Here is a 13214-nt window from a genome sequence, read left to right as displayed (position 1 = left end):
GGGTTTAAAATGTATATATTGTCATTAAATTACTTTAAAAAGTCTTTGAGCAGTTCCAGCTATCACTGCTGATCAATGAGAGGAGAGCGCTCTGGAACAAACAGTTTATTAAAGTCTATAAAACACTGGTGTATGAAAAGAAAGAATATATATTCAATACAAGTTTTCCAAAGCATGTTTTTAGCTACAGATACAAACAAAGACGACATCAATGTCAACATGAGAAATATTTGGCTTGAATTATTATTCCTTTAATACTAGAAAAATGGATGCTATCACATTAAAGACGATGCCTACATTACACTGAGGCTTAAGATCGCAGATTTTGCACCTCTTGTAAACATGTTTAAACACATATGACGTACTGGATGAGTAGCCCTTACCTCTCAACACCGACCACTGCTTCAAACAATATTAAGCCATCCTTTTCTACGATAACAAAAAGAAATAAAGAGAGCACACCATTTATTACACTGTGATATTCAAATGCACAGACTGGAAGCAGGGCAAGTTACACTAAGAACAAGTAGAAAAGACTGGATTTCTCTGGATTTACTTTCGGGGAGGGGGCGGTGGGGCAAATGGGTATGGCCCAGGGCCCATGAACCCCATGATGGGCTGTGGCGGAGGAGCAAATGGTTGTGTCATGAGCGGTTGCGGACCAGGACCAGGTTGAGGAGGGGTTGGAGGAGGCTGCCCAAACGGACCCTGTGGGGGTCCAGATTGATTCTGACCTTCCCGACCCCCACATGATTGGGAGCCACCCCCTCTGGAGCCATACTGAACCCCTCCTCCACCCCCATAGCTCTGGTATTGGTCACCTCCCCCATTGTTGTAGTTGTTCCGTCCATCCCTGCTGCGGTCTCTGTAAGAAGAGGACGACCGGTCATCACGGCTGCTCCCACCCGATCGTCCGTCTGTCCTGAAGTTGTTGCTGCTGTCCTTGTTACCCCCACTTGCAGAGTGCATGCGGCGATCACACTCATCCTGAAACATCAGGTTGGGGTTGTTTGAGCTTGAGCTGTTGCCACGGTAACGCATCCGTCCACCTATGGAGAATCCCGCAAATGACAACAAATTATGAAATAAGAAAACAAAGTCGCCTTAAATCTGGACTATCCTGAGAATCCACTTCATTCTTATACATAATATACATTCTTCAGTACATTACAGAGACTTGGATATTAGTTTCTAGCTGTAGATCATTTTAAAACCCTTACCTCCACCAGCCCCACGGCCTGTGTCCACCATCTGCAGAAGTTTGGGATTAATGGCCTGTCTCGCCTCCTCTAGAACCCGCACCAGATCACGAGCCTGCCGCAAGTTCCCAGGAGTAAAAAAGGTATAGGCAGTTCCTTTGTTGGTACTGCGGGCAGTGCGTCCGATGCGATGAACATAATCTTCAGAAGAGTTTGGATAGTCATAGTTGATGACAAACTTGACATCCTCCACGTCTTTATGGTGCCGAGGGATTGAAGGAGGAAGAAGAAAGACAAATTAGAGAGTGATGTAGAGTGTCAGATGTACCTTTGCTTCATCCTGTCAGTCGTTGTTTGCTTCTTCACTACGACAGCAGCTCTAGTATTTTCACTCTTCTGTGTTTGGATTTCCATCTTTCACTGATAAAGACGAGTGCCACACAAGACAATGTACAAAAACAACAGCTGATCTATTCTTATCACTTTAAAGTTAAACAGAAAACAACACGATGCTTACACTCACGCTGCTGTTACCGAGGGGTCATGTCAAGATTATTCCTGTTTTGATTTTTAATTCATTTTCATTTCAAATGATTTAGTTTCAGTTAATTTGCAAACTGAGCTTTTTTAGTTTACAAATATATTTGTATTGGTGCACTGTGCCAACATCTGTTGGCATAACAGCAGAGATGAGTGATGCCCGGTCTGCCAACTGAGCAGGATGGCATCTCACTAGCCAGGATTCCATCCACATATTTATATGCACATATTGGGATGATCGCATTAAAACGTGGGATGGAAAAATGTCTTATTTGTTAAGATGATAAATTACAGTGGAAACATTTATTGAAATGATGCCAATAGAATTGGTATAGGACTGAAGCTGCTCGTCATAAAACGAGTGCCTCGTGCTAGTTAAGATGAGGTTCGTCAGAGCACTTTGTGTGTGTGCTCAAGCTAAGTGATTAATGACATTTAATAAAAGAGGCACAGTGGCTTCAACTTCTATTTTCATTTCTGTTATGCACACGCTGCTTTATCGTTAATTGTTTATACATTATTTCTATTTTATGCATACATTACACGAGTATACGGGCAGATGAGCCCTCTGGTCTTCTTGAACACCTCGTTGGACATTCAGATTCAGATCAGTGTGTGTACATGACGGAGATTTTGTAATGCAGGACAGTTTCAGTTATGGTTTTGAGTTATTTTTGGACATTTCAGTAAACTATAATAACCTTCATGTCAACAGCTCATTAAATGAAGGTGGATGTTTCTTTTTTTCATGACACATCAAAAGTCTGTTTCTCATTACAGTTGAAAAGGGGCTCTGACAACACTGCTATTGACCCTAAAAGAAAACAGTCTCCTTTTGGATAATGATGATAATTAGTTAATGCTATTGCACACATCTAAAGATTGCTAACAATACAACATATTCATGTACAGCAGTGGCCCAAAATACTGCACTGCGTAACATTCGTTCAATGAAACTTCAACTTGCCATTCTATGGAAATAATACTCATGAACAGGGCAGTGACTGGGCCATGGTTGGTACTTACCCTAGGTTAGGTTATTCTTGGCTGGGATCAGTCCTGAGTCCCGTGGAGCGGCCCAAGAGGAAGAGGTTAATGTGGGCTTACGTGCTGAGCTGCCCCCCTTCACCCTCGGCCCTGCCCCGGCAACGCCATGCGGGAGCAGAACCGGCTCTCCCCCAGTTCTCTCTCTCTCGCTGGGTTGCAGGGCCTCCACAAACCGGACCAGACTGTATCCAGCACTCTGAACTGCCTCTCTCTCCCATCTCTCTATCACTCCATGGGCCATTCTGGCCCAGTTCTGTCTTAGGGCAGACTATCCTGGAGTCTAACAGAGCCACGAGGGACCACGGCATCATACAATTGAGTTTTGTAGGGTTTGGTCAATCAAGCAATTTATCATCTAAATTTGAGGCCAAAATGTTAGCTAGTTGATGCTGCTAGCCCTCCAGATCCTCCAGATCAACAGGTCTGCTCTACAGGAGTCTATCTATATCAAGTCTTGTGCTAATGTGTGATTGGGCTCAGGTTATATAGTAGAGGAGGCCACTGTACCAAACTAGCACAGCACGCCTGGGTTAGTCAAAAGTCCTGAAGGGGAGAAAGAACAATGATAAAGTAAGAAGCTCTGGCATAACCCAAACATATCTGCTTTTCCTTTCTAAATGATCAAGAAAATAAAGCACACGAAAACCAGACAAAACTAAATAAAAAAGTCTCATGAGAGAAATAAGAAATTCACATTGGCCTCACAATGATGTCCCAGAACTCAATTCTGATCGCATGTATTGACTTGTTAAAGGAATATTCCGGATTCAACACAAGTTCAGTTCAATCGACAGCATTGTGTCACTGTTGATTACCACATAAATTAATTTCGGCTCGTCCCTCCTTTAATAAAGCACAAATGTGTGTTCCAGTGACACACTTCCAATGGAAGTCAATGGGGGGAATTTTTAGAGGGTTTAAAGACAGAAATGTGAAGATTATAATTGTATAAAAGCACTTACATTCATTCTTCTGTTAAACTCGTGTATTATTTGAGCTGTAAAGTTGTTTAAATCATCATTTTTACAGTCGTTTTAGAGTTTGTTGACATTATATCATCATGGTAATGAAGTTGTGAATTGTCTCTATTTCACACAGAAGATATAGACAATGACAGTAAAATCATGTTCACACACATATTGTTTATGTCTTGTGTCTATACTTGTGAAACAGTATTTTAATGTGTACAGATTAAACCCCATTGACTTGCATTGGAAGTGTGTCACTGGAACACACATTTGTGCTTTATTAAAGAAAAGGAGGAACGAGTCCAAATTAATTTATGTGGTAATCAATATTATAACACAAATGCTGTCGATTGAGATTAACTCATATTGAACCCGGAACATTCATTTAACATTGTGCAAGATAACTAAACACTTGCGCATAGTTTCTACAGGAAGGAGACTGGTATTAGGACCCAGGGAAGAGGAAGGAAGGTTAGCAGTTCCGCCAGATCCGTGCTAGGGTCAACAGCGAGCCGGTGAGCCCCACTTGTGCGAAGATTTTTAAATTAGTAACAAGAAACAGACAGCACAAGTTTAACATGTTTGCAACAGTTCGTGGACAAGTTACCAGTCCAACAGCCAACCACCATCAGCTCCGAATCATTTTCATATGAACTGTGAAGTTGACAAACCTTCACAAAATCAATATATAATATTGCACATAACAGAAGGCCAGAGCAGAGAGAGAGAGAGACAGAGATATATAACATCTATGAACAAGAAAACATCCGTTTGTGAAAACTTTTCCAACAACTGTAATGAAAGAATGGCTTATATCTGTGTACAATATTAGTGTTGATGAAACAATCATTTGAATATGAACATCATTAATATTTTGCAGTGAAACAATATTTTGACCTGTAGTATGTTTGTTCGTTCAATGCAACATGAAAGAGAAAGTGGTGAAATGCCGGAGCATACCCAGACCACGTGAGGCAACATCAGTGGCGATCAGAATTGGGGCTTTTCCGCTGCGGAACTCTGAAAACACACAATCACGACACACTGAGAACGGTTCAGCGGTGACACATCTCTGATGACATCTGAAACATTAAAGCATTACCTGTCAATACCCAGTCCCTCTCTGGCTGACTCTTGTCTCCATGAATACACATCGCAGGCCACCTGTATGAAAACAGACATCAATAAAGCCGATTTAATATGAAATCAATTAAATCATTGTTTTCACCCAATACATGTAGTTAGGGTTAACATGAAACTGCATTAGCAACAGCTGTAAAGTGCAAAAGGATATTTATTAAATGTGAGAGACAAAAGTGACGAGTGGGACTTGATTTGGGATATCCCATATAAGAATGGAGCAACAGCAGAATGTGTGTTTGTAGTCTAATATTTGTCTTTGTTCAGATGTAATAAATGATTCAAAATACATCACAAATATAATTCACACGAAACATTTCCTTGATTACACCTCTCCATCACAGACTTCATGTTGGTATTTGTTCTGGAGCTGAAATGTCTGGACCGTTCTACACACCTAAACATCATCTTAAAAAATGAAATGTTGGCATGAGTGTGAACTCATCGCAGTGAACATTTTTATTTTAAAATATGATTCATATTTGAAAAAGAGAGGACCCATTTAGACCCTCAAGAATAATTGTTAAGTCAAATAATATATATATATTTCTTTATTTTGTTATTTAAAGTTCAGGTTATTTGGTGTAACCCGGAGAAAATTCAAGAATTCAAGATATTTGTGAAATGACCATTAACGGTGACCGGCACTTCTGGCAGGATGTTAGAAAGCAAATCATACAACAGCAGCCAAACAAACGAGTATTAAGACATTAAACACGGTCCATTAGAATAAAATGTTTAGTATAAACGGTCACATTATTAAAACTAAGATGGTCAAAGATTCAAATTTGAAATGACATGCATTAATTACACAATCACATGATCAATTTTGTCGTTCTTCTATTACAAGTGCAATATTTGTATTTGTTTATTTAAATGAGATGACAAGAACACATTAAGATGGATTATGATGGATTATAATTTCATACATTATCCACACTAAATGATCATGCTATATTGACAGTTCATCTAAAGTTCAGTCTCACCCATCTCTTCGCATCCTGCGAGTCAGTTCATCACAGCGTTTCTTTGTCTCGACAAAGATGATGGTTTTATTCTCTTTTTCAGCCATGATTTCCTCCATCAGCTGAATCAGTCTGCAATCACAAACCTTCTTTAAACCATTTTCATCTGGATTTGTTCTGACACACAGAAAGGTTTGAAAAACTCTAACTGCAGGATTTACTTCTGTTCATACAAGATAACAACAGGAACTGTACATATGTGAGTGCTGCTGTATTATTAGAAACGGTGAGTCACACTTTAGTGTTCATTGTGATATTGTGTTTAGGTAAATCAGTAATCACTTACTACATGTGTTGTGGAGCTGCTTGTAATTACATATTGTTATGGTTGTTACTATAGCAACGAAATAAAGTAACTTGTAACTCAAACTCTGTGAAATAAAATGTGTGTGTGTGCGTTTGTGCATATGTGTCACAGCATTTGTGTGTGTGTGCGTTTGTGCATATGTATGTGTCTCAGCATTTGTGTGTGTGGGTTTGTGCATATGTGTCTCAGCATTTGTGCGTGTGCGTTTGTGCATATGTGTCTCAGCATTTGTGCGTGTGGGTTTGTGCATATGTGTCACAGCATTTGTGTGTGTGCGTTTGTGCATATGTATGTGTCTCAGCATTTGTGTGTGTGGGTTTGTGCATATGTATGTGTCTCAGCATTTGTGTGTGTGCGTTTGTGCATATGTATGTGTCTCAGCATTTGTGTGTGTGCGTTTGTGCATATGTATGTGTCTCAGCATTTGTGCGTGTGGGTTTGTGCATATGTATGTGTCTCAGCATTTGTGCGTGTGGGTTTGTGCATATGTATGTGTCTCAGCATTTGTGCGTGTGCGTTTGTGCATATGTATGTGTCTCAGCATTTGTGTGTGTGCGTTTGTGCATATGTATGTGTCTCAGCATTTGTGCGTGTGCGTTTGTGCATATGTATGTGTCTCAGCATTTGTGTGTGTGCGTTTGTGCATATGTATGTGTCTCAGCATTTGTGCGTGTGCGTTTGTGCATATGTATGTGTCTCAGCATTTGTGCGTGTGCGTTTGTGCATATGTATGTGTCTCAGCATTTGTGCGTGTGGGTTTGTGCATATGTGTCACAGCATTTGTGCGTGTGCGTTTGTGCATATGTGTCACAGCATTTGTGTGTGTGCGTTTGTGCATATGTATGTGTCTCAGCATTTGTGTGTGTGGGTTTGTGCATATGTATGTGTCTCAGCATTTGTGTGTGTGCGTTTGTGCATATGTATGTGTCTCAGCATTTGTGTGTGTGCGTTTGTGCATATGTATGTGTCTCAGCATTTGTGTGTGTGCGTTTGTGCATATGTATGTGTCTCAGCATTTGTGTGTGTGCGTTTGTGCATATGTATGTGTCTCAGCATTTGTGCGTGTGGGTTTGTGCATATGTATGTGTCTCAGCATTTGTGCGTGTGGGTTTGTGCATATGTATGTGTCTCAGCATTTGTGCGTGTGGGTTTGTGCATATGTATGTGTCTCAGCATTTGTGCGTGTGGGTTTGTGCATATGTATGTGTCTCAGCATTTGTGCGTGTGCGTTTGTGCATATGTATGTGTCTCAGCATTTGTCGCAGTGTAGCGTTTGTGCATATGTATGTGTCTCAGCATTTGTGCGTGTGCGTTTGTGCATATGTATGTGTCTCAGCATTTGTGCGTGTGCGTTTGTGCATATGTATGTGTCTCAGCATTTGTGCGTGTGGGTTTGTGCATATGTATGTGTCTCAGCATTTGTGCGTGTGCGTTTGTGCATATGTATGTGTCTCAGCATTTGATGCGTGTGCGTTTGTGCATATGTATGTGTCTCAACATTTGTGCGTGTGCGTTTGTGCATATGTATGTGTCTCAGCATTTGTAGCGTGTAGCGTTTGTGCATATGTATGTGTCTCAGCATTTGTGCGTGTGGGTTTGTGCATATGTATGTGTCTCAGCATTTGATGCGTGTGCATTTGTGCATATGTATGTGTCTCAGCATTTGTGCGTGTGGGTTTGTGCATATGTATGTGTCTCAGCATTTGTGCGTGTGCATTTGTGCATATGTATGTGTCTCAGCATTTGTGCGTGTGGGTTTGTGCATATGTATGTGTCTCAGCATTTGTGCGTGTGGGTTTGTGCATATGTATGTGTCTCAGCATTTGTAGCGTGTGGGTTTGTGCATATGTATGTGTCTCAGCATTTGTGCGTGTGGGTTTGTGCATATGTATGTGTCTCAGCATTTGTGCGTGTGGGTTTGTGCATATGTATGTGTCTCAGCATTTGTGCGTGTGGGTTTGTGCATATGTATGTGTCTCAGCATTTGTGCGTGTGGGTTTGTGCATATGTATGTGTCTCAGCATTTGTGCGTGTGGGTTTGTGCATATGTATGTGTCACAGCATTTGTGAGTGTGCGTTTGTGCATATGTATGTGTCTCAGCATTTGTGTGTGTGCATTTGTGCATATGTGTCACAGCATTTGTGCGTGTGCGTTTGTGCATATGTATGTGTCACAGCATTTGTGTGTGTGCGTTTGTGCATATGTATGTGTCTCAGCATTTGTGCGTGTGGGTTTGTGCATATGTATGTGTCTCAGCATTTGTGTGTGTGCGTTCGTGCATATGTATGTGTCTCAGCATTTGTGTGTGTGCGTTTGTGCATATGTATGTGTCTCAGCATTTGTGTGTGTGCGTTTGTGCATATGTATGTGTCTCAGCATTTGTGTGTGTGGGTGAGACTTGAGCGAGCGAGAGCGAGAGAGAGAGAGAGAGAGAGAGCGAGGGCGCTTTTCAACTGAAATTGAAGTAAATTTTGAATATTATAGATGCCGTTTGACATTCTTAACTGATGCACTTACCCAATGTCTGTATTAATTGGTTATTTTGCTGCGGTAGTCTGTTTGGCTCTTTGAAATAACTTCAGAGTAAATTTACAAGGGTAAGTCTCTAAACCTGCTTTCTGGAATACCCCCCTGAAAACAAGATAACCCAGGCTTTTGTTTACCTAGGGTTAAGAATTACCCTGGGTTAACAATTTGAAGTGTGAAAGTCAGCTTACTTGTTGTCTTTCTCATTCTCCATGCAGACGTCCACTATCTGCAGGATATTGTGGTTGGCGCTCAATTCTAAAGCTCCTATATTGATCTGGACATAGTCGCGGAGAAAATCTTCCGCCAGCTGACGGACCTCTTTAGGCCAAGTAGCACTCCACATCAGAGTCTGTCTGTCAGGCTGAAGAACAGAGAAATAGCAGAACTGACAAGATTCACAGCTGAAATAACTGGTATTCAGAATCAATTATGATGATTATGAACATACAAGGTCTATTTTTAAACTAAATGCCTAATGTGTTTATGTGATCCATAAACATTCATGCCAAAATGACGTTTCAAGTAAACATAACACAAAACTCACTCTGATTTGTTCAACAATTTTGCGGATTTGAGGCTCAAATCCCATGTCCAGCATTCGATCGGCCTCATCCAGGACCAGGTAGGTGCAACGGCGCAGGTTGGTTTTTCCTGCATCCAGGAAGTCAATCAAACGACCCGGTGTGGCGATGCAGATTTCAACACCTAAAGGGAGTCAAGCAAGAGTGCATTGCTTTACACATCAATAATAATAATAATAATTACAATTAAATATGCAAGTGAGTACAGAACATGAAGTGAATATCTCAGTGCAATACAGAAATGACATTTTTGTTAGTAGATCTGGGTGAGCTCCCCTACCTCTCTCTAAATCTCTGATCTGTGGACCCTTAGGGGCTCCACCGTACACACAGGTGCTCTTGATCCGGGATGATTTGCCATATTCAAAAGCCACCTGCTGCACCTGCTGGGCTAATTCACGTGTAGGTGCCACTACAAGGCACTAAACAGAGTAGAGAGCAGGAGAAATGTCAGAACTAGGGAACGTAATAACAAAACACAACAGACTCATTTTAGTGCTCGAGTGCAACAAACATGATCTTATGGTAAATCATTGCACCTGCTGCAGAAAAGGAATAAGGTGCAGTAACTTACGATGGGCCCGTCCCCTCTCTCTAGGTAGGACTGATGGTTAATGTGCACTATGGCAGGTAGGAGATACTGTGGAGGAGAAGTAAACATGAGATGTTCTGTGGATATTTGAGCAAGTGTGTCCTCTACAGCAGTGGGTGTATGTTGGGTCTCTTACAGCAAGTGTTTTCCCAGAGCCGGTCTGAGCGATGCCCACCATGTCTCTGCCGCTGAGAGCCAAAGGAAAACCTTGAGCCTGGATAGCAGTGGGCTCCTTAAAGTTCTGCTGCAACAGTATGTCCATCACATATTCTTAAAAACACACAAACACTGCTATCAATGCAAGAATCTACAGCAGATTCATTAAACACTCAGAATACAACAGAAATGACTACGGAGGACACTTCAAATCATGTTTCTTATGTATTTTAAAAGTGGAGCCAATGATTTGTTTTAAAAGCAGCAGCTAATATTTATTTATTTAGTTTTAATGCCATGTCAGCAACTAGGCCATTCACACGGGAAACAAGGGTTCATCACTACATATTTGTAATATTAGATAAGATACTTTAAGTTTATACAAGATAAAAATGGTACCATCTGAACAGATTTTACTTTTAAAAAAAATATCTATTAAACAAGTCTCTGTATAAAAGCGTTGTCTGACAGTTCTCCACTGAGCTAATACATTTACAGATGTTTTTACAGTCTTTGAAAACAACTGGCAAGCTACATCTGAGCCATCTGCTCTGGTTTAAGACAGGGACGCCACCAATATTTTTTGCAGCGTGTAATGATTTGACTTAATTTCGAATAAAGTCCAAATATACAAAATATCCTACAATCACAATGTGAAGTTTTAAAGAACTCAAATATGTATACAAATGAGATATCTTGTTTTTTATCCTCTAATCTCCCTAATTTGGAATAACACTATTTAGTAGGTCCTCGTGGTGGCACGGTTACTCACCTCACCTTGTTGTTTACATTCTTGAAATGGTCTATAAGCATCAGACGGTTAGTACACAGACCTCAGGCCTGCCATCTGAGGCCGAGACTAGTTTGATTAAATATGATAGTAAATTGTGTATAAAATAAATAATTCAGTAATAATTGTATTTAGAGCCCCAAATGTATGTTCTGGGAACCAACAATTGTTATCTGGGGAACAGTTGACAGGGATTTCACTGGACATTTGAACTAAACTCACGTGGGAACTGAGCTTGATGGAAGTTGGTGATGGGCTTTGGGCATCCGGCACCTCTGACTGTAATCTCTTTTTTCCTGCGAAATTCCTCGACATCATACTATACAATATTCAAACAAATCAATCAATGGACAAAATGTCTTTCAAGAGTACACAAACAACATGTTTACAAGACAAAAAACCACCACACAAACTCAAAAACGCTCAAAAGATATCTAAAAAAGCTGATAATACATTTAAACATTTAAAACAGTGTTGTAAAGCAGAAAACGATGTGCAGGTTGTTTATTACCGGACTCATGCGATTGATCTCTAGGTGTTCACTGTAGAAGTTCTTCTCAAACTTGGGCAGCTGGTCCAGGTCCCATTTCTTCTTTCTCAATCGGGCTCCAGGATTCCCAAACTTCTTGGCAGGAGGTGAGACAGGTCGACTGGACCCAAAACGAGGCCTGTAAAAGATTGAGCAGCAGTGTTTAATGTGTAACAGAAGTGTATGGAAAAGCAGCTAAACTCTTATTAATCATTTGATCACATGATGAACTGTAATAATGAAGATTATACAAGAGTTTTAGTCTCTCAGTAGCACTGCCCCACCTGAACAGATTTTAGACGATTAAACCTCTCCATATTGCTGATAAATATAAATAATTATGATAAAGTTTAATGATAAATACAAGTATATACCCTTTGTCCCGTCCTCGATCTCTATCTCCATATGATCTTCCTCTCATCTCCTTTACCTAAACAACAACAATAACAACAACAATAACAATAACAGCACAGTCTCTCATTTCTCTAGATTAACTAAATTCACCGTGTTCTTACCTGCTTTTCAGAAATGTGTTTTTCTGAAGAGATGTGCTATGTTTTAAGATGATATTGTAGACCGGCCACAGATGTAAAGCAGACCTTTATAAACAACTAAACGTTAAAAAAAACACGCGCTTTGTGTAAGGAAATGTGTAGTAAAATGTCGCAGGCCGCAGGGTCCACCCCATTTCACGGCGTAGCAGTTTGTACGTTAGACTGTATTCAGAGTACAAGAATAACGCAACGAAACAGCGTAGTGTGATGATGAATTGAGTTTGCGATCAAAACATTGAACGAACTGATATCCGAGTCCAAAACCAAGCCTTTGTTTAATCTAATGTATAATAAAAATAATATTATGTATAAATAAAAAAAGTGCGAAAAGTTATTCTAAACCTATAGATATATTACGGATATACTGAAATGTTTTTAGCTTTTAATTACAAACGATTGTGATTTGTCGGTAGTTACCCGCGCACAGAAAAGTAACAGTTTCCACGTGACAGCGCAGATCATGATTGGCTATGTGTGATTCACCTACTGGAAGCTTTGTTTACCGTCCACGGGCGCAGGAAAAAAATTAAAAATAAAATAAATTCGCGATGGGAAGAAGTTGCCGTACGATGTTCTTTTCAGGCTCCATATGGTTAGGATTAGGCTCTTTCCCGTCTTTTTCCTATCAAATAAGGAATATGTAAACAAATCTTACAATTCACCTGATATAATAAACTTTTTTATTTCCTTAATAATTCTCTTATTTCGTTATATTTTCAGATTATACATTTAGGCGAGGTTTAGCAGTACTGTAGAGTACTTTAAATTCATCCCACATTCCACCACATCTGCCTCACCGCGTTTTACTCCCGCGTCTTTAGTTTTCCTCAAACTTTCTCTTCCCAGTATTGAAAAGAGATTCAGCTGATCTTTGGCAAATATCCTGATATGGGACTGACGCAATGCTGAGTTTTGGGCAGCTGGATAAAATATGAATTATCACCATTTCATGTTTCCTTTGACTCTCATCATTTCTATCTTCATCCTCTAGAGCCTGAAACAGGGTCACTAATGACATTCATCTTCAAGAAGGACTACAGACTGTTTCATTTTCTCTCTTTATTTGCAATAGCATACATTAGGGTTAATGGCTAAATTGGAGAACTTTCAGTCCTCTTCCACAAACACAGAATTAAAGTACAGGAACACAGATGAGAACCACATAATGTAAAGTAACCGGTGCTGCTTTTGTTCATTGGTCAATCGTTGAATAGTGGTAAAAAATGATTTCACATTATTGATTTTTGTAAATACAA

General features: G+C 40.1%; 1 protein-coding gene across 1 annotated transcript; it reads right to left on the bottom strand.

Annotated features, from left to right (window-relative positions):
- Window positions 1–90: 90 nt before the first annotated feature.
- On the bottom strand, window positions 91–12107 carry ddx17 (DEAD-box helicase 17). The gene is made up of 14 exons (XM_052140961.1): window positions 11920–12107; window positions 11779–11834; window positions 11387–11543; window positions 11098–11194; window positions 10066–10199; window positions 9912–9977; window positions 9618–9759; window positions 9301–9461; window positions 8945–9117; window positions 5881–5991; window positions 4857–4918; window positions 4715–4774; window positions 1221–1454; window positions 91–1049 (listed from the first exon to the last, which is right to left on the bottom strand). Exons 2-14 carry the CDS (start codon window positions 11823–11825, stop codon window positions 553–555), a joined length of 1941 nt encoding a protein of 646 aa, XP_051996921.1. The 5' UTR covers window positions 11826–11834; window positions 11920–12107; the 3' UTR covers window positions 91–552.
- Window positions 12108–13214: the final 1107 nt, after the last annotated feature.

This window comes from Xyrauchen texanus, chromosome 13, assembly GCF_025860055.1.
Source record: "Xyrauchen texanus isolate HMW12.3.18 chromosome 13, RBS_HiC_50CHRs, whole genome shotgun sequence".
NCBI lineage: Eukaryota > Metazoa > Chordata > Actinopteri > Cypriniformes > Catostomidae > Xyrauchen > Xyrauchen texanus.
This window is presented reverse-complemented; position numbering and strand designations above follow the sequence as displayed.